The 25,814-nt window shown below is 42.2% G+C and overlaps 1 protein-coding gene across 1 annotated transcript; it reads left to right on the top strand.

Annotated features, from left to right (window-relative positions):
* The first annotated feature begins 3,302 nt into the window (after window positions 1-3,302).
* On the top strand, window positions 3,303-24,605 carry FBXO3 (F-box protein 3). Its single transcript, XM_075095025.1, has 11 exons — window positions 3,303-3,500; window positions 6,776-6,865; window positions 10,075-10,238; window positions 12,692-12,806; window positions 15,426-15,630; window positions 17,235-17,280; window positions 19,471-19,555; window positions 20,411-20,533; window positions 20,982-21,097; window positions 21,487-21,677; window positions 23,485-24,605. Exons 1-11 carry the CDS (start codon window positions 3,394-3,396, stop codon window positions 23,608-23,610), a joined length of 1,368 nt encoding a protein of 455 aa, XP_074951126.1. The 5' UTR covers window positions 3,303-3,393; the 3' UTR covers window positions 23,611-24,605.
* The last annotated feature ends 1,209 nt before the right edge of the window (window positions 24,606-25,814 follow it).

The following is a 25,814-nucleotide window of genomic DNA, read 5'->3' as shown; positions in this document are numbered from 1 at the left end:
CTGCAGGGAACTTGACAGCTATACAAATTATAAAGGACAAAAATCTCCCCAACAGCTAGCAAAAACGCAGTCATCTAACCACTAGCTTGTTCCCTTTCAGTTCTTATTTCGAGTGATGTTGCTAGGACAATCAACTGTTTCAGTAACATACTACTGGTACCTGAAAAAGAAGAGAGAAAAAAGGATTACTAGTGTAAAAACATGGAGTAAAAGCAATTCCTTCTGTCAAAAAAAGAATATTTAACTCGGCAAAGGTGAGGGACATAAAAAGAATAGTTTCTATTTTTTTCTGCAGCTGTCACATATCATCTGAGTTTTTCCATATAAAATGTGATCTATTTATCTACCTCAGAGGATGCTTGTGAAGCTTAATTCACTGTTTGCGGAATGCTTTGGGATTCTTAGTTTTACGGGACTATACCGTTATCAATTAATTACTTTTGTGACTATATTATCTACTAGTTACTTTTGCTGAGCAAACAGATTTTGCTTGTTGAGCTTGAAATGTTTCACCTCAGCATCTGGGGTTTAACCCCCTTTGGCTCAACTCAAGATTTTTGCGGACTAGCTGAGGGCTGGAAGCCTGTGGGTCTGTGGCTCGGGAGAGGACGGGGTCAGGGGTTTGGGTTCCAGAGGTTCCAGCAGCTACAACGCTTGGCGATGGAGCCGTGTCCAAGACACTGGGCTTCTTCACGCAGACCTGGGAGCAGCACAACACCTGAGGTTTGCAAAAATTTCCACATTCCTATTGCAAAGCCAGGACCTAGAATCCGCCTTGAAGGTCTTAGAGGAAATCAGTTCTAGGGACTGTGCTCTGCAAAAGATGTTTTCCTGAAATGAATTAAAATGTGGAAGAAGGATTAAAAAATCCTGGATATTTGCATATACTGTTAAGATGCAACACATTTTTCTGTTTTAACGAAATTCATCTCAGTACGTTTATTTTCCCATCTATATGTACCATTACCTTTTTAATTTCAGTCCTAGTGGATTCTAATCATCCATTAAAATCAGCCTGTAGAGGCTGATGATATAAGCAGGTTTGTTTTGGTCTCGTCAGTGCTATTCTAACATTAATTCTTGTTCCTTTGATAAGCAGAAGACTACAGAGCAATTGCAAGTGGTCTTGGAAGTAGTCAGTACACTCATCTTCCAGGGATGTCCACGGTCTGATCCTACCAGCATGACGATTCAGTGGTCCAAGTACTCCAGCTGAACGCAAATGATTTTTCTGTTTGCAGAAAGCAAATTAAGAAGCTTGATCTCTTAATATTCTTTAAAAGGAAAATATAGCTTTGTGTGCATGTCCAAGTCCCAGACTGCCTGAAATGTTGACAAGCTGGGCACCGGAGAGTTGCCTGAGCACAGGAGTGAGATGCTGTCTGGGATGCTGTAGGGTAAGGGGGACACGGGCCCAGGGCTTGGTCTGGGCTATACTGGGAGCCTGAGAGCTGGTGGCCTGATATAGTCACAAAAGTAATTAATTTGGTATGAATTTTGGGGTTGTCCTATGCAGGGACAGGAGCTGGACTCGATGATCCTTGTAGGTCCCTTCCAACTCAGAACATTCTATGATAATAGAACATCTTCATAAGTGATCTGGATAACAGGATCGAGTGTAGCCTGATGAAGTTTGCAGGTGACACCAAATCGAGTGGGGAAGCAGACACTCCAGAAGGGAGGGCTGCTCTGCAGGAGGATCTGGATGGGCTGGAGGAGTGGGCCAGCAAGAACCTTTTGAAGTTCAACAAGGACAAGTGCAAGGTCATGCACCTGGGAAAACATAATCTGGGGGTGCAGCACAGACTGGGATCCCCCTGGCTGGAGAGCAGCTCTGTGGAAAGGGACCTGGGGGTCCTGGTGGACAGGAAGCTCAACATGAGCGAACAGTGGCTGCTGCGGCCAAGAAGGCCAGCAGGGTGCTGGGTTGCATCAAAAAGGGCATCGCCAGCAGAGATGAAGTCATCATCCTGCTCTACTCAGCACTTTTCAGGACACACCTGGAGCGCTGTGTGCCGTTCTGGTCCCCGCTGTACAAAAAGGATGTGGCCAGGCTGGAAGGGGTCCAGAGAAGGGCCACCAAGATGATCAAAGGACTGGGAAGCTGCCATATGAGGCTAGGCTGGGAGAGCTGGGTTTGTTCAGCCTTGAGAAAAGGAGGCTCAGAGGGGATCTCATCCCCACGTACCAGTACTTAAGGGGTAGCTGCGAAGAAGACGGAGACCCCCTTTTTACAAGGAGTCACATGGAGAGGACAAGGGGAACGGACACAAGTTGCTCTTTGGGGAGATTCCGATTGGACACGAGAGGGAAATTTTTCACAGTGAGGACAGTCACCACTGGAATAATCTCCCCAGGGAAGGGGTTGGCTTGGCCACGTTGGACACCTTCAAGGTTAGGCTGGACAGGGTGCTGGGCCACCTTGTCTAGGCTGTGCTCTGCCTAGAAAGGTTGGGCTAGATGGTCTCTGAGGTCCCTTCCAGCCTGGGATTCTGGGATTCTGGGATTCTGTGAATATGATTCTATGATAATTTATCATCACAGAATCCCAGACTGGCAGGGGTTGGAAGGGCCCTCTGGAGCTCACCCCGTCCCACCCCCTGCGTGAGCAGGCACCCCCAGAGCAGGGGCACAGGGCCGCGTCCAGGCGGGGGGTGAATGTCTCCAGGGAAGGGACCCCACAGCCTCCCTGGGCAGCCTGTGCCCCTGCTCTGGCACCCGCACAGGGAAGGGGTTCGTCCTTATGTTCACGTGGAACTTCTCGTGTTCCAGCTTGTGCCCATCACCCCTTGGCCTGGCGTTGGGCACCACTGAAAAGAGTCCAGCCCCATCCTCCTGACACCCGCCCTTCAGATATTTATAAGTATTGATGAGATCCCCCTCAGTCTTCTCTTCTCCAGGCTGAACAACCTCAAGCCTTTCCTCACAAAATAATGCTATAGTCCCGTGAAACTAAGGCGTGGGGCGCCTCTCCTGGTGCGGGACCTCCACCTCATGGCCTCCTGCGACAAGCGTCTCTATGGGGCACGTTTAACCGCCGAGATGGCACCGGGCGTAGGAGACGGGGTTCGTCAGCCCCGAAGCCCGCCGCTGCGAGGGACACACACACATTTCCATAGGGTGGGCAGCGTGCGGGACGCGGGACGCGGGACACGGCCCGCCCCGGGGGCCTAGCGCTGAAGCGGGGCGTGGCGGCGGGAGGCGGCCCCTCTCCCCGCCGCTCCCCCGGGAGGAGGCGGGCGGCCCGGCGGCCGGCAGGGGGCGCTGCGGGCCCGCCGCCGCCTCCCCGCTCTCCGCCCCCCCCCCCACCCCCCCCGCCCCTGACAACGGCCCGGCGCGAGGGGCGGGCGCGTCGCCGGCAGCGGGTGGCGGAGCCGCGGGACGTCTCGCAAGATGGCGGCGCCCCTGGACATGGAGCCCTCAGCCCTCAGCTTGGAGCTGCTGCCGACCGACCCGCTGCTGCTCATCCTCAGCTTCCTCGACTACCGGGATCTGATGAGGTACGGGCCGGGCCCGGGGCTCCGCCGGATCCCTCCCGCCCCAGCAGCGCGGCTCGGGGTGGGGGGGGAAGGGCCGAGCCCGGCCCTGGCGGCGGGGGGGGGGAGGCAGCGCCGGGCCGCGGGGCGGGGCGGGGCGGGGGCAGGCGGGAGGCCCGGGGTGGGCTTGTGGGGTGAGCCGGGGCCGGCTGCTGGGGGCGGCGGGGCGGGCAGGCGGGTGAAGCCCGCCGGTGCGGGGCTGGGGAGGAGGCGGCCCGCCGGTGCGGGGCTGGGGAGGAGGCGGCCCGCCGGTGCGGGGCTCGGGGTTCCACAACTTTTCGGTGCGTGGATGGCTGTGGCAGCGAGCGGGGTCGGGGAGGCGCCGGGGAGGGCTGTCAGAGCGCTGCCGAAGGGGTGGCCGAGGCTTTGGAGAGGAAAGGAGAAGGCTTTGGCTTGTTCTGGAGGAGCTGCCGTGGGGAGGACATGTGCTGAAGCACCGTTCCTTTCCAGAACAGTGGTGGTCTTAGGGTTTTTGCCTATTTTTTCTTTTAAGCCAAAGGGAATTTTCTCTCTTTTTCTCTCCCCCGTTACATGTTGGTTTTGTTTGTAGCTAAATTACAATTTAGACGTGAACCAGTAACTGAATTTGTGGAATCGGTGATTCTCAGGAACTGTTGCATATCTGCGGGCAAACAAAAGGGTGGTCTTGTTGCCAGTGAATATACCGAATTGTTTGAGCTAGCTGTCGTTTGAGGAGTACCAAACGAAATGAAATAGGACGACTTTTCAGGCAGAAAAACATGAAAGAAAGTTGTAAGCTCCTCTTGGATAGTGTACTAGATGGCTGAAGAGTTAGGAGTCACAGAATGAAGATGCGAGCATGTTTTTTAGCCAAAACCTTACCGATGAAGTACAAGGAGTGACAGTGATTGAAATCACAGTATTTCATCAAAGAGGGAGGAACAGGTGTGAATAAAATAGAATATTAGCAAAATGGTTACTGTTTGGTTTTTCCCTCCCCCTTACATATTAGTTAAGAAAGCTAAAGATATCAGGGAGAGTTCTCTTAGGATAACAGCAAAAAAAGAGCTTAAGCAAAAATTATAACAATTTTTACAAGTCCAGTATGGATGATTTAGTAGTAGTTGCTAAGGGTTAAGTGAAGGTACTACCTATTTTTTTATGTATTTGACAAAATGAGATAGGTTTTGCTGTGCAAGGACAATTAAGTACTGTGTAGGTTTCTTATTTGTAAGGTCAGTAATAGCAGTTTTGCATAACTGGCTGTTTGTAGTACTCAAGGTGTTTATTGAGGAAATCTACAGCTTGCTTACATTTATTTTAGTGACATGTATGTCCTCTGACCATTACAAACATTACAGTTTCCCTAGTATTCCACAGTTTGGTTAGCCTGGTGGTAGCCCTTAAATAATGGAAAAGCTGACAGGTGACCAAATATTTATGTAATTAATGGGAATGGCTTTAATTGCATCTTTGATCATGTTTGATGCCACGGTGACGTCTTTCCTACCAGAAATTACAGGCTTGATTGATGCACACCAGTGTAATAGATTTCTGCAAGGACTTTAACTTTGGGATATTTCTGTTCCACACACTCCCCCTCAAAAAACTAATTAAAAAATCACCATTGTCATGGATTAAGTTCTTACATGGCTAAGTGTCAAGCCTGAAATGAATGCGTTTATGTCTTTGCCTCACTGTGGGGGGCAAGGGTAATGGCAGGTCATACAGGAGAATCACTTCACTACTTTGAGGTTGGTTTTGAAATACTAATACAATATACAATTCTAGTCTAAGCAGCTTATAATGGATATTGGGGAGGGAAAAAAAAGATTTAATTTAAAAGATAAATAGGAGTCATTCCGTAGTCTCAGTGCAAGATGTTTTCTCCAGCCCTGGCTTTTGACTGATTTTACTTACTAAAGGCAAGATTGAGGGGCATCTTTATTTTAGTGGGCAACTACATCCATTTACACTGTTGGTCTTCCTGACTTAAGAATTTCCGAACTACACTGGAAAAAAAAACCCCAAAAAGCAGTAACTGGAAGCTTAAATTTTGTAATGTCATTTGGGGTATTTAGATGTTAATTGCAGCCATTAAAACACACACATCAGCTGTTAGAACAAGCTACCAGAGGAAGTGATGTTGCCACATCTAAATTGGTGGTATCTTTTGGGGGATTTCTTCAAAACATAACTGATAATTCAGCTCAACCACAGAGGGAAAAATGTTTACTGTCTGGTGTTCAGGTTAGATTAATGTGATAATAATTTCCTTAAAATTCTATGAATTTTTGAACAACAATCGTTCCCTATATTACTGCTCTGTATGTTGCTGAAACTTTGCCACACATTCTCTTATTTATGTAAATACACTGAAATGTTTTGCTGTCGATATCACTTGTACATTCCAGAAAGGCTCTATAACTGTAGGAGTAAATATGGGAACAGACTGTGATGGCACCTCCATCAGTGCTTTTAAAGAGCAATTTAGCATGCATCGGGAATGTAGGTTAGCTTTTGCTATCTCCTTTAGGATCAACTTAAATGATTTGTGAGGACGGTTTTAGACCTATATCCTACAGGTTTTTAATACTGCATTGGCAGTAATGCTGCATAGTGCAGGATATGATTCTTTTAACTCCCTGAAGTAGCAAGGCTACCTGTAATGCAATGGCAAGAGCTTATATATGGTCTTCGTTAGAGTCAGCTTGCAGTACTTATTTCCAGGTCTATCATACTTTGTATTTTTCCTGTGTCTGTCTGTGTTGCTGGTCATGGAGTTTATTATTTAAACAACTCAAAGTGGAAAGTAATGTCGTAATACTCAAAACTGTATAGTTTCTGTAGCTTACAGTTTGAGCTTTCAGTAGTATGGCAACTGTGGGAAAGATAAGGTAGAGACTGACAAGATAAGAAAGCAATTTAAATTATAATAACTAGCCTGTGCTACTGGAATGCTTACAGATGGTGGAGAGGAGTCGCGCCTGACTCTTTCAGGCAATGTTTACAGTGGCGTAGGTCTACAGGATGGCCTGCTTTACAAAATTACTTAATTGCTGACAGTCTCAAAGTGGGTAGAAAAGTAGTTCATGACTTACAAGGCTATAATGAAGACTTTTAACCATTGTAAGCACAACTCTAAGAAGGACAGCCAACTAACTTTCAAACTCTGCATTTATTTCATGAGAATGCAATGTGTAATATACTGGTCAGTATTTATCCCTGCTTATTGTACTATTCTTCTGCAACCAAATTTAATGATTTTATATTTATAGCTGCTGCTATTTAAGTCGAAGATTAAATCAACTATCAAGCCATGATCCATTGTGGAAAAGACACTGCAAGAAATACTGGCTTATTTCAGAGTAAGTGGTGTTGTTCTAAGCCTTTTTTTTTCTATGAAAATGAGACTTTTATGTTACTGTGCTGTCAGGTTATGTCCACATTGCTTCCAGTAACTAAAACTGAACAGGTATTCACCAGCTGCAGACTGATGGTTAGAGGCATCAAAAATGTTGATTTCCTAAAAGAAGTTTCATGAATGTACAAGCGTTAAAGCTTTATGGATGCGTAGAGAAGAGATGCCCTGTTAATGCTTGGATGGGTAGAGAAGAGGTGCCTTCTTAAAGCCTAGGCTGAAGGAGAAGCTGCAGCTTGACCTTATCAGACACCAAATATTCTACAGAGTAAAGTAATATCCTGTGTGCTGTAATTATGAGGGGTACAACTGGATGGGTGTGTCAAGGACAGCCGTGACTGGAATCATAGAGTAGCTGAGGTTGGAAGGGAGATCCTGTAGTCCCAACTCCCCCGCTTACGTAGGGTCACTTAGAGGAGGTTGTCCAGGACTGTCTCCTATCAGTGGGCACTGCTGAGACGACTCCGGCTTCATCTTTACTCCTTCCTATCGGGTAATTGTACACATTGGTGAGATATCCCTGAGCCTTCTCAGCCTCTCCTCATGTGGAAGATGCTCCGGTCCCATAATGATCTTTGAGGCCCTGCGCTGGACTTGTTCCAGTATGCCCATGTCTTTCTTGTAATGGGAAGCCCAGAACTGGACACAGTGTTGCAGATGTGTCCTCACCAGTGCTGACTAGAGAGAAAGGATCACCTCCCTTGCACCTGCTGGCAACACTCTTCGTGTTGCAGCCTAGGATACTAGTGGTCGTTTTTGCTGCAAGGGCTTATCATCAGCCTGGCATCAACCAAGATCCCAGGGCTTATTCTTCCCCAGGTGCATTTCCCTTTGTTCAACAGGAGATTCTTCTCTGCCTGTTGAGGTCTCTCTGGCTGCACAACCATCAGCTGTATCAGCCGCTCCTCGCAGTTTTGTAGCATCTGCAAACTTGCTGAGCGTGTACTCTGTCCCATCATCCAGGTCATTAATGAAGCTATTAAAGAGTATTGGCCCCAGTATTGAGCCCTGGGGTGTACCACAAGTGACTTGCCTTCAACTGGTAGCCCTTTGGGCCTGGTGGTTCAACCAATTTTCGGTCCACCTCACTATCTACTTATCAAACACATATTCAGTCACCTTCTCTATGATGCTATTAACAGACAGTGTCAATGGCTTCACTGAATTTGAGGTGAACAACATCTGCTGCTCTCCCCTTGTCCATCAAGTGAGTCACCTCCTTGTAGAAGGCTATCAGGTTGGTCAAGCATTATGTCGTAAATCTATGCTGACTGCTCCTGATCACCTTCTTGTCTTTCATGTGTTTGGAAATGCTTTCCAAGAGGATTTTCTCCATCCTTTTCGCAGGGAAGTCACATTGGGCTGTGTAAAAAGTTTTACATATGTGGTTCATGAGGTGGTGGTGTGTTGTTTGTTTTTGTTTTTAAAAAAACTCGCTTTCTCTTCTGCTTGCTTGCATTGAACTTGGGATGTCTGTTAAGTGGAAGCTAACTATAAATGTATCAATCCATATCTTTGCTAAGAAACCATAGTTTTCTCAAGAGCTGATAAAGCTAGTGGAGATGACGGAAGTGAATTAGCAACCAGTTTTGTTACTGATTATCCCCTCTGTGTCCTGTTTTCTAGACAGTATCTATCTTTTTAGATTGTAAATTTTGAGGAGTATCAACTACTTATGACTTCACTGATCAGTTCCATATATTTTTCCATTATTCAGGGAGTCCTTGTATTACACAAATAGCCTAAGATGGCAGAACTTGATAAGGAGTTAATTTATTATGCACAAGTGGCTCAAGGAGGTAATGTAGGAAACCCTTTCTGAGCTTGTAATTTGTAATCTATATTATATCATATGGACTGTATTAAAAATTATCAGCAAACAAAATTTAATCCACAAAGATAAGCATACTTTGCATATTCTAATTATATGCAGCTTATGAACAGGTAACACAACTTGTAAAATTTTACCTTGAGATTCTCTGCATAAAAAACCTAAGCGATATTCTTATTAGAATCCACACTAGAAAGGAAAATCTGGTGGGGGTCAGGTAAAGAAGGTAAGGAATTGGGAAGTTCAAACTGAGCACCTGATGCTTTAGAAGGGTAACTTGGTGTGTGTATGGGGGAAGAGGAAGGTGAAGGTGTTACGGGGCTTTACTAAGGAGAAATGACTCTGGGGTTGGTTTCTGAGATGCTGGCTTCCCCATAGCCAAGAAAAACTGAGTTTTTCTCAGGCTGTAGGTAATTTCTACGAAGAGGATTTGGAGGGTAAAAATATGCTAAAACCTCTCAGCTGCTGAAACGTAAATCACTTTGGCGTTTTTACTTTTACCTCTTTGGTTTGACATTAGTTTATCTAACTTCCCAGATTAAACTTAATTTACTTTTTTTCCCCCTTCAACTCTTCAAGAGGGAAGGTTCTTCACTCCTTTTTAGAGCTAAAGAGATCTTAAAGGTGATGTCAAGACTTCTCAATTGTTACATTTTTATTTAGGTGTAGGAAGCTGTACTAAATCTTTTAGATTGAGCATGCTGATGGGAGTTTGAGGAGCTGGAATATATCCCAACACAAAAATGCAAGGGCTGCTACCATTTGGAGGCAAGCATCCTTTGTCATATGTTAGTCAGCACTTTTTTTGGCAGCCTGTCTTCCCGTAGCCTCCTGTTGTGCCTGCGAGGGGAACTGAATATACAGTAACTCCTTAAGAAACGGAGTTACCAGATCAGTGCACAGAGTTATCATTTAACTCTCTGGTTTACTCCTTAATCATCCTTATTGGCTAAATAAAGGAGTTTGTGGCTAATGCAGTGGATCAAAAAATGTGATTTTTTTTTTTTTAAGGCCTTCTCTGTAAATGTGTGAAACGGGATCTCAATTAGCTCTTCACCAGTTCTAAGACTTAATAATGAACAGGACTCTGTTTAAAGGAATATTTTTTCCAAATTCTCCCCTCATACTAGTACCTCAGATGTTTCCGAGTTGCTGTTGAATACATGCCAGAATTAAGTGAGTTTGTGTAGCTTCAGGTGGCTCAAGGTGTTCCTGGCTTAATATTTGCACAATGGTCCTGCCAAATAACAAATATTAACTTCTTTGTTTTAGAAGTCAAGCTTTTTAGGCTGGTATTTGAACTTATTTTCTTCATGTCCACTTAGGGAGGAAAAAAGTCAACGAAACCAGAGCTGGAAAGCCATCTTCATCAGTACCTACTCTGACCTAGGAAGATACATCCGGTACTATGCTACATTGAAAAAAGCCTGGGATGACCTAGAGAAATACTTAGGACAGCGGTGTCCTCGGATGATTGGTTCTTTGAAAGGTACAGTGTAATACCTGCTTTCTCTAGTAGGCTGGCTAACACCGATGTCTGTTGTTAAGTTTCATACTGCTTTCATCCTAGGTGTGTGCCTCAATTACTGGAGCCCTGAAAGTCAAGTAGATGTGCTTTCCCTTCCCCTCCAGGAAATAAGTAAATCAGACCACATGTGTAGTCCTTGCCCAGTTACTAGTGATCGTAGATCCTCTGAAGATTTCTTTTCAGAGAGGAAATCAGGGTTACTTTTTTTCTAGTGACCAGTCTATCATCTTTATCTGTGGATAATCAGGAAATGAATATACTTTTACTGCTTTTGTCTTTGGTTGCTATGACTGGTTTTTTCTGTTTGTTTATTATTATTTTTAGTTTAATAATTCCCTTACTTCAAGGACCTGGGGCCTGTTGGTGTGATTTTGTTTCTGAGATTTTTCTTAAGACCTAATTAAAACACTTTCACATGAAAACAGGCATTTTAAACTAAAGCCAAACAAAAAGGAAGTATTTTTTCTCTTCTGTAGGTCTTACGGCATTCCTGTGGCTTAACAAGAATTTTTACACACCCCCCCACCCTCCCCCCCAATATTGTCTTTTCAAATTAGGTTTGTGTTTTACTTGAAGGACTTCCAGTGTTCTGGTTCATGTGTCTTACACAGCAAGATATACAGCAAGTTTGGGCTTTTCTGGAATAGGGACAAAATAGCTCTTATATTTTCAACTGTATTTCAGTCTTCTGTATGAATCTGACTGTTAGACCAAGATATTTGATTTAACATGATCTGTGAAATGAAATCTACAGACAATGATCTCTTTCCTACTTAAATCTTGCATGTTTTTTTTCTTGCTGGTAGTGCAGGATTCTCAAGTTTTGCTAAGTATTTGTGAATAACAGAACATGATTAGAACTTAATACTTGCTGTTTTCTTTAAAAATTTTTTGTGTTGTTAGTTCTAAGTGTTAGTGAAGGAATGCCTTTTTAGGAAAAGGCCAAAAGGGTCCTATGTAGCCTGAACTGTTGTGTACGCAGACTGTAGTACTTTATGTAGGTATCCACGCCTTGATTTCTGTGGCTTTCATGCTGCTCTAGCAAAAAAACAGGATTCACTCAGGTGTACAGAACCACTGTTGCACGTTTTGTTAATAAAATGCAAAGTATCTCTGTTGTGGGTGTTGAAATGAGCAGATTTTGCCACAGTTTTACTTTCAAAATCCTCCCAAGGAATTTGGTGCAATAAAGCTTCTCTTTGTCTACAGAAAGACCAAAACAAATTTTAAAATTATTAATTTCCAAACATGTATAGTGATGGCAGGTCTTAGCAGGAGCTTTTCCATAACGTAGACCTTTTTAATACTGTTTGTACAAGACCTTGTTTCAATGAGTTAATTTACGCCATATAAATGAAACTGATGATTAAACTCTCTTCATATTTTTTAAAAAACATAAATCACTAAAACCCCTCGATTGGAACAGATCACAGGCGGAAGCCCCCTGAAGTGTGTGTGGAGGTGTCAGAGTAGTTACTCCCCACCTTCTTCTGTTGATGATGATAGGAAAATCCCCTTGTTACAACCCATTTATTGCTTCAGATTCCAGGTGAACGGTGGTTCTTTGTTATTGATTGGACTGGAAACTGAAAGAAGCAACCCTTAGAATGGTGAAAGGTTAAAATCAATATTGCTTAGAAGTTTTAACTGGGACTCAGCTAATAACAATATTGTGGGGAAAAGGTTCATTTCACTTTATGAATACTTTCTGCTTAAGTCAGGCCTGTTGAGATTTTGTTGGATGGAGATCAGTGCTGCATTAAGTAATTGGTTAATGTAATCAGCTTCCTTTCAAATTTATGTAGTATTCATTCTGTGCCACCTAGCATACAATAAAGTCACCAAATACTGACTTGGGTCCATGCTCATTTGATCAAGGCACTTACAGATTCCATGCTTTGTATCTGAAATTCTCGATTTTTAGTGATTCTGGACATTAACATGAATTTAATCAGTAGAAGATTCTTGAGACCATGCTAGTAGGCAGCTGCATCCCAAAGTTGTACTGAATTTATCTTGCTTGTGTATGTCTTGGTTCACTTCCTCTGAATTATAAGTGGCAAAATACTTGGAAATATATATTACTTTTGTGATAACATAAAAAAAAATCCATAATCCTAAGGTTGCTGGGCTACTTAACATTCTCTTTGGCTGCTGAATACATGCCGTCATGTCTAGAACGTAGCTCATTTTTGCCTTATTTCTAGCCACACAGTTCTGAAGTGATGTGAAATAAAATTTAAAGGAAAAGTCTTAACACAAATTCTAATATTCCCCTTTGTCAGGAAGAGCATACTGGGCACTTGAGGGCAGAGTAGTGAATCAGCATGAAATCTGAGTTGGGCAGGAGCAGGGGTTCTTGATTTCCCCCTCCAAAACTGTCACTTAATACTCTTGTTTCTTTTTGTACACAGAGAGTGTGCGGGAGGAAGATCTGGATGCTGTGGAAGCACAAATAGGTTGCAAACTCCCTGATGACTATCGATGTTCATTTCGTATTCATAATGGACAGAAGCTAGTTGTTCCTGGGTAAGGAGCGAAAACTACCTACCAAGTTATTAATTCTTTTTATATTTCTTGGATAGTTTATTTAAAAGATCAAATGTCTGCCAAACAGGACAGATGCAGCATTTGAATGTATTGTAACTGAGTGGCTGCTTGAAGTGACGCTTCTAGAATTGGCTATCTTCTACTCTCAGAAGTAATTGAAAACACAGTGTAGATTTCTGATTGCCCAAATTATTCTTAAAATTCCATCATTTCTCCTTGTGAGAACCTTTTTTTGTTGTTTTTCTAATAACAAAAAATACTATTAGACTTCTAATCATACTGCTGCAAGTTGCTCCCCTGAAGTTTTGCATTGTATTATGTAAGTAAATTAGCCTCTTGGACTCTAAGGTTTCATTATTTAATAACTTCTTTCTTTAAAATGGTTAGGGATTAACTTTCAAGCCGGGTAGTCCTTTTGAGTAGAATCAAAATGTCAGTTCTGCAAATTAAGTTTCCTTAGTAGAAGATTTTAGAATTTTATGTAGTTTCAGCAATTAAAATCTCCTTTTACATCGAGGTTAGAAGGCAGGTGACCAAACGTAGTTTCTTATCTTCCAGCTGTAGAAAAAGTTAGCAGGTCAGCGCTTGATGAAGTGCTGCAAACATCAGCAAAAGATGGAAAGCTAGGGCAAATCATTGCAGTGTCTGTAGGGGGCAATGCATTCATGTTGCTCTACCAGAACCTTCACTAGTTAAGAAGGTGCACCTTCCTGCAATTCTAGTGCAGAACAAATACGAGAAAGTTTTATGCAACCGTAAGGATGGCTTCTAGTTCTGTTTCTTTTTCAGAAGACTTTTTTTAGAGGAGATGGGTGCCCTAGTTCTGTAGTTTCAAACGGAGCTCTGCAGCTTGTGTGCTTCCTGCTCTTCCCACTACTTTTTTACTCCCACAGAGCCCCTGCTGTGATGACGTGCCTGTGGAAGGGCTGTAGGAGCAGACGTGTGCCTTTGGGCGTGCCTTTCAGCTTGAGAAACTGCCAGTGGGCTGTGGTCCCTTGCTCTGCCCTCAAAGTGAGGGCCTGAGCATTACACACAGGTTCACAAACCTTGCTGGTGGAGCGCTGACTGGGGGGACTAGTTAGGTCTGACGTGTGGGACTCTGGAGCAAGAAAGGCTGCCACCCTGCGAGTGGAAGGCCTGGTCTTACTGTTGAGGACAGGCTTGCTTCTTGTGGGAGATATGTGTAGGTAGCGGAAGTCTATGCAGCAGGTTGTTGGCATGCTAGGTCAGAAATGGAGGAGACTCAGGACTAGTTGTCATTGCTAGGTGCTTCAGGTTTCTGTGTTTGGATGTTAGCATCGATTTTTAAACTGTAGAACGTGCTAATTCCAGGCAAGACTACGTAAGGAAAAAGAGGAATGGAACCTGTTGCCCAGGATGGGAGCAGCTTATATCATGTTGACATGTGGCAGCTTGTGCCTGAGTCACTGCTTTCATAACACCTGGAAAAGCTTACCATCTGCAAGAGTTTACATCTGAGAGTGTCAGTGAAAGGCAAATTAAAAGGGAGTACGGGTGGGGAGGTGTCCATTACAGGTTTGTGTACTCCTCTTATTGCTAGACGCACTGCTGTACTGTGTGCTCTTGTAGTTTGTTACTTTGATCATGTTACCCCTCTTTATTGTTCTTGCATTGTCTGCCCCTTTACATTGAATGTAGGTTGCCTGTTTTTTTTTTTATTTTCACCCTAGCTTTCATCTAGCCCAACATTCATATCAATGTTAACTTTAGCTTCCGATGCTTACCTCCGTTCCTAATGTTACATGTTTCAGGTTAATGCTACTTTTTTCTGACCATATATATTCTTATGTATAGAGAGGCTCCTTGTACTGTCTTCAGTGTCACTTCGTTATTGTCAAAACCAAAGAAAAAACCACCCCCTTCCTTTGCTGTGATGCTTACAAAAAGCTAGAGGAAAAAATTAGAAAGACAGTTGATGGTCTTGCCATGGCATGCTGATGTATATTGTCTCATTCTTCCCTTGTATGTCTGTTTGCTTGTGTGTGTCTGCCTTAGTTTTTATACTGAGACTGTAATCTCTCTGACTCAATAGTTAATTTCCTTGTTTACTTCTCAACCTCTTCTCCAAAGCACAGAGCACCTTGCTCACTGTAGTTTTGATCAATGACTGATCCTATAGATTCTATGATTCTTTGATGCTATAGCAGCTTTGTACTCCAATTGAAAAATCATGGATGCTTTGGTAGTATTGAAATGAACTCACAAAAAACTTGAGATATGGAGCACTGGTTACTATTACATTATATTGCTATAGGAAGCTGCGTCAGCTGTGAATGGCTTTGCTGAAGTAGTTGCAGACATGATGGGAGTCACCAACAGCAGTTTAAAACGGTGCTTTGGGATGCACAAAATATACAAGGAAGTGTTCACCTCAGAACCATCAAGGCTCCCTTTGTGAAGGTTGATGTTGCGGACTAATAACCTAGTCCAGCACCTGGGTATTAGAGTACTTCACCCAGGTCTAATATGTATCTAAAACATTGATAGAATCAATGCTTAGAAAAGATTTAAAGCTGTCTTTGTCTTGTGAGTGGTATCTTTGGTTTATCTTTCCCTTTTTTGTTGTTGTCTGTTAAGTTTGATGGGAAGCATGGCACTGTCGAACCACTACCGTTCTGAAGACCTGTTGGATATCGACACTGCAGCTGGAGGTTTTCAGCAGAGGCTAGGTCTGAAACAATGCCTTCCTCTTACTTTTTGCATTCACACTGGCCTGAGTCAATACATGGCCCTGGAGAGTGTGGAGGGACGAAATAAGTACGAGATCTTCTATCAATGTCCAGTAAGGAAGATATGTTTATACTTGTGAATGTACTTTTCTAATGATTGATGGTGTCCCTTTTGCATGTTACCAGATACCTGAAATATTTTGCATAGCATAAGGTGAATACTAAGAGATCATATTAGTGTGTTACTTGCCCCTGAGTTGCCATCTGGTTTTCATCAAAGCCCGTAAGTGGGAGGGTTAGTAAGTGAAAGAAATTTACAGGAAGTTGTTAATGGCTGTAGCAATTTCTATAGCTTCATGATAGTGGACAACATTCATCCTTATTGGGAAGTATGAATTTAATTTGTTCAAACTCTGGCAGGTATATGCCCTTGTCCCTGTTTCTATAAGGGAGAAAAGCTTCTCCATTATGGAAGATCAGCATCTGCATATATCTCCTCCCCCAGATATGTTAAATGTAAATTTACCACAATAAATTATACCCTCTGGTTTGTAGGCAAAACTTTCCAGTGAAGGAACAAATTGCTCATGAGCAGCTGCGTTGTAGAACATAATTAAGTATTTTTCATAGTTCTTACAGCTGTAGCATTTTAAGATAGGCATATTGTTGCTGGTGAAGCTTAAGGATATTGTACCTGACAAGATTTTAGTCTTCCCTCTCCTTTCCTATGCCCTGACAACCTCCCCACCCCAAAAAGAAAGGGGGCAAGTAAAGGGTGTTTCTTGTAAAAGAGGTGGGGATCTTCATCCTGCTGTCCTTGGCTGCTTGTTTTCAAAGCGCTTAGCAATGAGATTTCTAGGGAATGGCCTTGATAATGGATCACCTGAAGGACATTAAGATTCCCCTTTGTCTTATGCTGGGTGTTTAAACCTTCTGGATAATGCTTGGGAACTTGGAAGGTTACTTACATATTTTGGTTGATCTGTGGACAGCCCTGCTTGTTTCGGTGGAGAAGACGGTAGGACAGCAGCTGGGATTGTTTACCCTGGAGAAGAGAAGGCTCAGGGGATTCTTATCAATGTTTCTAAATATCTGGTAGCAGGGCATAAAGAAGCCAGAGCTAGACTCTTCTCAGTGATGCCTGCCCAGTGACAGAAGAGGAGGCAACAGGCACAAGTTGAAACACAGGAAACTTGGTCTGGACATAAACAAAAACATTCTTACTGTGAGTGTGGTTGGGCACAGAACAGGTCACTCAGAGAGATTGTGTAGTCTCTGTCCCTGGAGAGAGTCAGAACCCAGCCGAACTTGATCCTGGCCAACCTGCTCTAGCTAACCCTGCCGCAGGCAGAGGGATTGGACTGATGATCTCCAGAGGTCTCTTCCAACCTCAGCTGTTCTGTGCTTCTGTTCTAAGGCAGTATTTTTGGGGCCTTGTTTCTGGAATGATGAGTTCAACCTGATTTTTATACGCATGAGCCTTAGTGGAATGTTCAAGCTGTATATTCAGCAATTGTGTGAGCGCTCATGGGGACAGGCCTGTGTGTTATGTATCTGAATACCTGACTGGGAGTATCACGATGTATTAAGCAGCCAGGTTTTAGGTTTAGCGAATATAGGGAAAGTGTTCCTTATATTCTATTTCAGGTGCTGAATTATAACCTTGAAAGTCTAATGTTGTCCTTCTAATACATCCATAACCTTCTTTCCATTTTAGGACCAAATGGCTCGCAATCCATCTGCTATTGATATGTTCATTACAGGTAACACTTTAAATAAAATACTCTGCAAAATGTTTTAATTCCACTGTTTAGAAAATGCATGTCAGTATGACTTGACCAAAGCAAGCACTCTAAATTTTCTGTGTCACTTGTGAGACTCTAACCGACTTTAAAACATCAGCAGTTACTTGAAATGGGATGCAAGTTTTCTCCATTAAGGCTTGTCCTTCTGTGTGTCTTGTATACAAATCATCCAGCGTACCGACCTGTTTAACGAGATGAGCAAAACCTTTAACTTGGCCATTATGGCAGTGATGTAAGCAGTTATTAAATACAACACCCAAGTGGACAGAAAGATTTCCCCCCCCCAGTAGTTTTTGCAACCATGTTAGAAGTTGAAAATATTTTGTGTCCCTTAATGAAATCTACTTAATTATAAACACAGCTGCAGAAGAAAACCGTTCTGGATTTTTGATTTGCTTGATTGCTTTGCTCAAAAGATGAAGGAAGGGGAAAAATGCATAATTGTTGTTTGGTTATGTAGTAATCTGTTGTGATCGTCTGTCTGACATGTACATTGACTGGAATAGTGTTTTGATTATTTCTTTTTGTTCATCCACCAGAATCTGGTAGTTGTGGCTACGTCTAAATTAATTTACTCAGTGGGAAAGCAGATGTGTAATAAAAGGCACCAAAATTAATATTTATATTTAGCCTTGCACATTTCTTAGGAAATGTGTATTAATATTACAGTGAGAAACCACATTGGGCAATGCTATACCATTGCTAGTTTGGGTTGAAGGTAGTCAAACGCTCAGCCACGCTAATTTTAGGAAACCTTTCTAGGTACTGATTGTATGAACTGATTTCAGTGTGAAGTAGTCAACCTGCTACCTGTTTTCCAAAGGCCATTGTGCGCTTTAAGAACTATCGTGGGAAAGGTACAGCAAAAGCTCAAGAGTTTGGTTACTTGCTTGTCTCCATGTAATACTTTAAAGCGACGCTATGGTGACTTGGTGTTGCTGCTTTTATGGAACTGAGTCAGTGGTGAGGTGATCTGACATCATACTTAGATGTATTCCACTTGGCTGAAAGGGTTAACCTTGGTTTATTGCAGAGTGGAGGGGAAGTTTCATGTACAGCATTTATCTTGTCTTTTTGAACGTGGCAGGGTAAATTGGTCCACTTTTTCCATTCGGAGTTACTTTACACGAGGTTTGCATTTTGTGGATTAGTGATAGAAAGGAGGATAATAAACTTGGAGTTCCTTAGGCTTCCAGAAGGTCAAAGGACAGCACACATAGCCCTTGTTCAAAGAAAGAAGTGGTAAGTATGCTTAATCTAACAGGAGTAGTAGTACTTGATAACATGTCAGTGAAGGTGAGGATAATGATTTCTTAGTATTTCAGCTTAAATCCAGTTTTCTCTCAGTAATATTGACAAACAGTTGAATAACTCTGTGATTGGACTCTATATTGCAAGGCTTGGAAGATTTATGGCTGAGAAATTCTGTTACGGAGAGCCAGTATCTCTTGTCTGAAACTCTCTTCTTTGAGAGTTAAATGTGACAGCCTGACTGCCTACTTAGAAATCAAGCTGTTCCTAAATAATAGCTGTAGGTGTATGAAAAGCTGTTCTCAGACAATGGCTGTAAGTGTATGAAAATCCCAGGTTCTCTGGAGTGACATACAGCCTTAGTCTTTGGGTTTGTAGCAGAAGTGTCGAGTATGTTTACGGCTTATCCCTGTTTTGAAGGAGAAATTCTGTGACTTGCTAGCATGTTTCTTAGAAACTCTGTTAGTATGGAAACCTGTATATCGAAACTAAGTTCATAAGTCCACCAGCGGGCTTGCATGCCTCTTGTATAGCTATTTCCAATTATTCTACCTGCAAGTAATACAGGCCACTGTACTTGTCATCGTTCCCAGTCCTAGCAGAGGAGTTGTGAGACACACGCATTTGAAGACCATGATTATAATGTGAAATACTTAGCTAAGAGATTCTTCATTTGCTGTGTCGTTTCTGCACCCTTAACTCGTAGTTCTTGGTTGGCTTCTCCAAATGATCTTTGTTGTTAGAACAGGCTGGAATTTTGACCAACTCTTCTAAGTCAGTCAGAGTTTATAATAAAAATATTAAAAGCTTTAAACTGTTTCCTTGAAGTGTTTAATGTAATGCGCTTAGTGGTAAACTTGCCTGTCCTTATGAATACTTTTCTTCTTTGGCATTTAGGTACATCTTACTTGGAATGGTTTACATCCTATGTAAACAAAGTCGTAACTGGTGGCTATCCTATCATCAGAGACCAGATTTTCAGGTATCGTGACTGGACGTTATAACCTCACTGCAAGGTTTAGATGCTTCTTTTAGAATGCTGACCTCTTCCCAAGTAGGTATGGATATCGGATACAAAAGCTGATGGTGGAGAGAGGAGTAAGCACATGAAACTTATTGAAGATAAAGCTGTAACACCGAATGCTTAAAGAAACGTGTGGTTTTTTTACCAGAAGCTTCAGAGTTTATAACTTTGCATTAATGGGACCAGAATTTTGCATTATAACAGATCTGAAGCTTAGCTAACAGCGTAATACTTGCTCTGCTTGCTGTGAGTGTGCTGCTGCTACAGGACTGTTCTGAGTTATTAAAAAAGCAATTGTTTCAGCAAGCTGGTCTCTACAATAACACTGTTGAATATGTAAATAAACAGAACTTGTTCTGGTGTTTGAAACTTAACGCACTTCTAATTTTTTGTAAATAATCAGCAAGAACCTTAATTCTGTCAAACTGGGCGGCTGTAGGGCCAAGTTCCTGATCTGTTAATGAATTTGCTGTAGGAGTTGCTAGGTTTTGTGTTTTAAATAGCATAATGGCACATCCTTATTAGACAAGTGTGTCTTGACTGACTTCAGAACAAATTATGCACCCAGCTTAACAGAAGCATTAATGGGGGTACAAAATGATCCGTAGCTGTATGAGTTTAGGTGACGGGGAAGTATACATCATAAAGACACTGCATACATCCTCTATTTAACTGCTGAATGAGAAATTAAGAATTACTTCTGACCTAGCGCCACAGTGCTCTTTTAAGCGATCAGTTAAGTACTGTGTGTGTTTAGCTTTCCATATTGAATGTGCAGAGCTATTTGCAGAGTTAATGTTTTTCTTTCTGTAGGTACGTGCATGATAAAGAATGTGTTGCTACCACAGGAGATATTACTGTTTCTGTGTCCACATCCTTTCTACCTGAACTCAGTTCTGTGCATCCACCGCATTATTTCTTCACTTACAGAATCAGGTAAGAATAACAATGAATTAACTCTTACAACACAGGATAGACCTGTGTAATGTTCAAAGGATCAGTTGTTGCAAATTTACGCACAGCATTCAAGAACGTACTAAAATGAATAGGAGGTGCACAACACGCTGTACTTTTTAATAAAAAAAAAATACGAAATCGTTACCTGGTCAGCAAAGTACCAGTCAAGTTGGTAACTGGTGTAAAGTACAGGGATGGGTGGGGAAGGAAGTTACGAGTAGCTCTTGTGGTTTAGAAAGGGGCAAATAACAACAGGCAGTGAAACAGATGCATGGAGACGGATCCCGACAACTGATTCAGTGTACTTTACCTTAGTGGGTTTTTTTTTTGCCCAGTCTACTTTAAGAGAAATCCCAGGGATGTAAAGCATTTCTTAAAATGTAGGAAGGTAGTTGCGCAACCATTAAGGACGCTGTTTGGCTTCTAGGATTGAAATGTCCAAAGATGCTCTTCCTGAGAAGGCTTGTCAGCTGGACAGTCGATATTGGAGAATAACAAATGCCAAAGGTGATGTAGAAGAAGTTCAGGGTCCTGGAGTAGTTGGTAAGTAAAAGATGGCTTTTATGAACCCAATAGAGAGTGGTTTTGTATTTAATGTATACATTATGAAAATTAAATTTTTCCCGTTCATCATGGTGACCGAGGGTAGTAGTTGTATGGTTTTTGTCAAAATCATCTTGTTGCTTGAAAAAGTGAGCTGTGTATCCGTCTGTTTTTGTCTTTAAAGTTGTTTTGCAAGGGATGTCTGAACGTCTTGATAGTTAAATGCTCCTCAGACAGTTTAACGTCAGTAGTTACTGAGAGTCATTTATGCATCCACTGGAATGTAAAATGATCTGCCTGAATGTTGTGGAGTGCAAGCGCTTTAGCAAACGGCTAAATTGTAGTTCTACTTCAGTCCTTACTATTGCGATCTAATATTTCACCAACAGGGGAGTTTCCAATTATCAGTCCAGGAAGAGTCTATGAATATACCAGCTGTACGACGTTTTCCACAACATCTGGATATATGGAGGGCTATTACACCTTCCATTGCCTCTACTACAAGGACAAATTCTTTAACGTCACAATTCCCAGATTTCATATGGTCTGTCCAACGTTCAAGGTGTCTACGGCACGAATGGTAAGCAGAGACGCAGTTGTGCTTATCGTAGGTTTTTTATCTTCCTCTGACCTCCTGTTTTCAGGGGACACTTGGACTAGTTTCAATAGGACAGTGTAACTGTGTGTTTAAACTCCAATCTCATGTCACTTTTCAGTGTTGATTCTTTTCTTGAAAATCTCTCACTTTCAGAACAATTTCTCAGGAAAAAAAAAAGTCTAGAAGTATCACTCAGTCTGAGACTTGGCAATTCCCCGTTATATGAACTCTTCTCAGCTTCTGGAATCTTTATTGATAAGAAAACACTTCCGATGCAAAAATTACAATACTGAACAGTATTCAGATCGATAACTCCATACAAAGCGTGATGCAGTTAAGGCTAAGTCTAGCAACTGTAGTAATCTTTGTAGGCAGTTTGTACCTTGGTAAAGCCATGTGCCCTCACTGCTTTGACGTGTGATGCTACCAGTTGAATCCAAGACCCTCGGCCCCAGCTTTCCTAAGGCGTGAAAAGGGTGCCGTACGTGGCTGTGGATCTTCTGCCTCATGTCCTCGCCTCTGGTATCAAGGTCAAAGCTGATTCTGTTGGTGAGATCAGGGGCCCTGCGGGTCCTCGACAGAGGTAGAATGTGACCATTCTGCTGTCCTGTGTCAGAACACAAGGGCCCCTCAGGAGGTGCAGAAATACGTATGTGTATATCTGTGCCTGTTGAGGACACGTTTCAGACATATGTCTGATTATGCAGACTACAGCAGTGTCAAGTTTTGCTTGTTTTGTTTTAAGGAGCTATCTCATGTCTAGGTACAAATTTACCTAGAAATGTGGCATGGCATTAGCTGTTTGGATTTTATAGTTCTTTTAAATATTCCATCTTGGTGTGACCCCACCATCGTCTGTCTTAGCCATAACAGCATATCTGCTTTCTTCAACAAGAAAAGTTGTAGTTAATGACAATTTAAAAATTATAGCGGTCTGTCCGATGTTCATTAGTCCTCACTGAACATCCATCCCATAAAGTCACTTAATGACTTCCCAAATCGGTAAGATATTTAGCTTACTGTTCATCATAATGCAGTTTTAGTTTGGAGATTGCAGGTGAACTATATAATTTGCTTTGGCACATTTCCAGAAGAATGCTTTATATATTTTATCACTAGCACAGCCCTTACTTGTGACCAGTACAGTGACTAATTCTGGTAGAACTTGACAGCTTTTGTGTGAGCATCGCGTGTTTCCTCGGGGGGCAGACATCTGCTTTCTCACATTTTTCAAGGGATTTGAGACACTCTCGTTACCAGTAGTTCTAACAGTAAGTGCCAGCAGGTGTCGTGCTTCTAACAGATAATGGTGCCTCTTAACTCGTGCTCACGTTTACGGGAGTCGTAACGTCATTCAGCTGACTGTAAAAATAATTTGCTTTTCTCTTTTGCTCTACCTCTGTTTTAAAGGTAGTCGTGACCCTTTGTTTTTAAACTACTTTTATTAAAGACAATTTATTAATTTATTAATTTATTAAAAGACAAGCCACCAAGAAAATGGGTACAGCTAAAGTACCAAATTGTGGCTTTACATAGTTGTACACATGAAATAACAAAGGCTAATGAATATTTACTGAGTTAAAGGTCCAGCACTTTGGCAAAATGGTCTCTACTGCAAACGAAACTTTGTAAGAGTAAGGAGCTGGTGTTAGGATGTAGAGCACAATGTCTGGTTCGGCTAATTGACATGATAATGCAGGCTTCAGATTTTTCCAGGCAGTTGTTCGTGATTTCTTATTACTAGCTGGAATACAAGATTTAAATTAAGTGTAGCTATGTTTTGTATTAGGAAACAAATCATAATGAATATGCAGTGGATGAAGACGAAGATTCCACAGACACCGATGAATATGAAGATCGACGTAGAGTGTTGGACATTCCTGCACCTTCTGGACGCTGCCCACGTCATACCTGATGGGATTTTTTGCTTTTTCAAAACAAAGACTGTTTCCAGAAGCTGAACTCTTTGGGGCTAGTGCATAAGAATATTTCTGACTATCGTAAATGAACTTTCTGTTGCACATCAGGGCAACTAGCATGAATGTTGGTGCCAGTTCTAATATTCATCAGAGTATAACTTTTGGTTTTTTTCCCAGGTTTGGAAGTGGAGCGGGGGCTTGAAGGGGCAGGGGGCGGGAGGGAGAGGAAGAGATTGGTGTTTGGGCTTTGTTCACTTTTTTCTGAAGTGCAGAACAGCTTGATAGTCCGAGGTAAGCCTCTCTTACATTTTTAAACTATTGCCTATTTATGATCATATTGCAAATATGGTGTGGGGACTTGTTTTTATACAAGCATTTAAAATTAGCAATAGACAAGATGGCAAAAAGGGTGTATACTATTGTCCTTTCTCGGGAGTTTCTACTCTTGATAACTCCTGCTAAGAATGAAACTTGCAGTTTGTGTATCCCATTTGGGTGACATCAGGTGCTCTTCAGCTCTTTTTTTTTTTTAGTTAACATAGCAGTATCAGAAAATTCTGGTCATCAAATGCATAAATTAGGAATGAAACTGGCCTTATTTTTAGACAATCTGTCTTTCAGCTTAATTTTACGCGAAGTCACTCTGGATAATGCCTTTTGGAATGCAGTGTACATGGATCACCTGCCATTTGGTAACCCAGAAATTTCTCACTGACTACAGAGTATGAATTGTAAATATATTTTGAGTTTTTTTCTTTATATGATGTTTGCTGTTCAGACTTCGTCATAGATGATAAATTTATGTTAAAGTATCATGTTTCCCTAAATCCTCTATGGATTTTTGTATCTATGCCTGAATTAAAAAAAAAAGAAAAAAGGGGAGCCTGACAGAACACCAGATGACTAGAAACTTTATATTTAAAGACGTATCTGTTTGCTATATCACTTTTTTATTTTGTTTCCATTGTCATTAATAAACAACTTAACTGCCTCCTTTGCTCTGAAGTGCTACATGGGACTCTACTTGCCAAGACTTGAGCAATAATTGTGCGACCGGTGTCGCTGTAGTCAGTTCCTCTTTTTGATGTGCAGAATTGGTTCTTCTCATAGGAGCTACCAGTATGTTGTGGTTCCAAGTGAACGTTTCGATCGCTGTCTAGGTACTGCTTATACGGAAAGCCTGGGTTTTTTACAATTCATAGTATTAGATTCTCCATGTGCTCATCTTTCTCTAGTGCCACGCAGCATTTGGATCGTCCACAGTAGTACAGGGTAGAAAAACAAATTCTGAGTGTGATCCTTCCGCGGTCGCTCAGGTGAAACGTCTAGAGAAGCAAAAAAATGTCTGTTGTCCCTCACAGAAGTCTGAAGAGTGGCATGAATCGCTGGAGTGGTTTAAAATCACTTCCCTTTTGAGGATTCCTCAGCATTACCTGGGAGGGGAAGATGCGGTGTTTGTGGCATAATGCTTTTTCTTCACAGAAATTTCATCATCTGTTAAACGGATTGGTGAAAAAAGGATTTAGTGGAACTAGAACTTATTCCAGTGCTGTAAGGCTGTTGTGCGTTCTTAAGGGCAGATAACTGTAGTGGCTGGAGGCTTGCTTGGTGCTTTACCAGGATCTGCATGTTCTAGTTAAGTGGTAGCAGCTGAAGGTCATAAGGCTCTACAGAAACGCTTGAACTCTTGGCAATTTTGCTGTTCTCAGGGAATGGTTCTCCCTGGGTTGTTAAGGAAGAACTATAATTATTGTTTACTGTAGAAGAAGCCAAGGTGCAGAACAATGCTATTCTGTCAACTTCTGAGCACTGTGATGTGAGGGTTGGAGGCCTCTGGTCCCAGCACGAATGCTGGTCAGGGGTCTCCTGTGAGCTGCACGTCTGTGTAAGGGAGAAGGTAGCCGGGTAGGGGGAATGACATGTCGCTGTTGTTGTACCAAATGTGTGTTTGTTACAGGATAAAGGTTATTCCACTGCTTCCAGCGGCTATTTTAGCACATGGCATATTGCCTGAGGTTACCGGATGCACTGTTACTCCAAGTGTTTGTAACTCTTTATTACATGCATTTGAAGTAGGTCTTATGCCTGTGGTTCTCCTCACCCCACCCAAAACTCCGAAGCTTCTGCCAGATTGGTTTGATGAGAAGTGGCCAAGTTTGTTGGAGAAAACCCGGGCTCGTTTGTGTCTGCCAGCACTGCT

This window comes from Phalacrocorax aristotelis, chromosome 5 (genome assembly GCF_949628215.1).
Source record: "Phalacrocorax aristotelis chromosome 5, bGulAri2.1, whole genome shotgun sequence".
In the NCBI taxonomy this organism is placed as follows: domain Eukaryota; kingdom Metazoa; phylum Chordata; class Aves; order Suliformes; family Phalacrocoracidae; genus Phalacrocorax; species Phalacrocorax aristotelis.
This window is presented reverse-complemented; position numbering and strand designations above follow the sequence as displayed.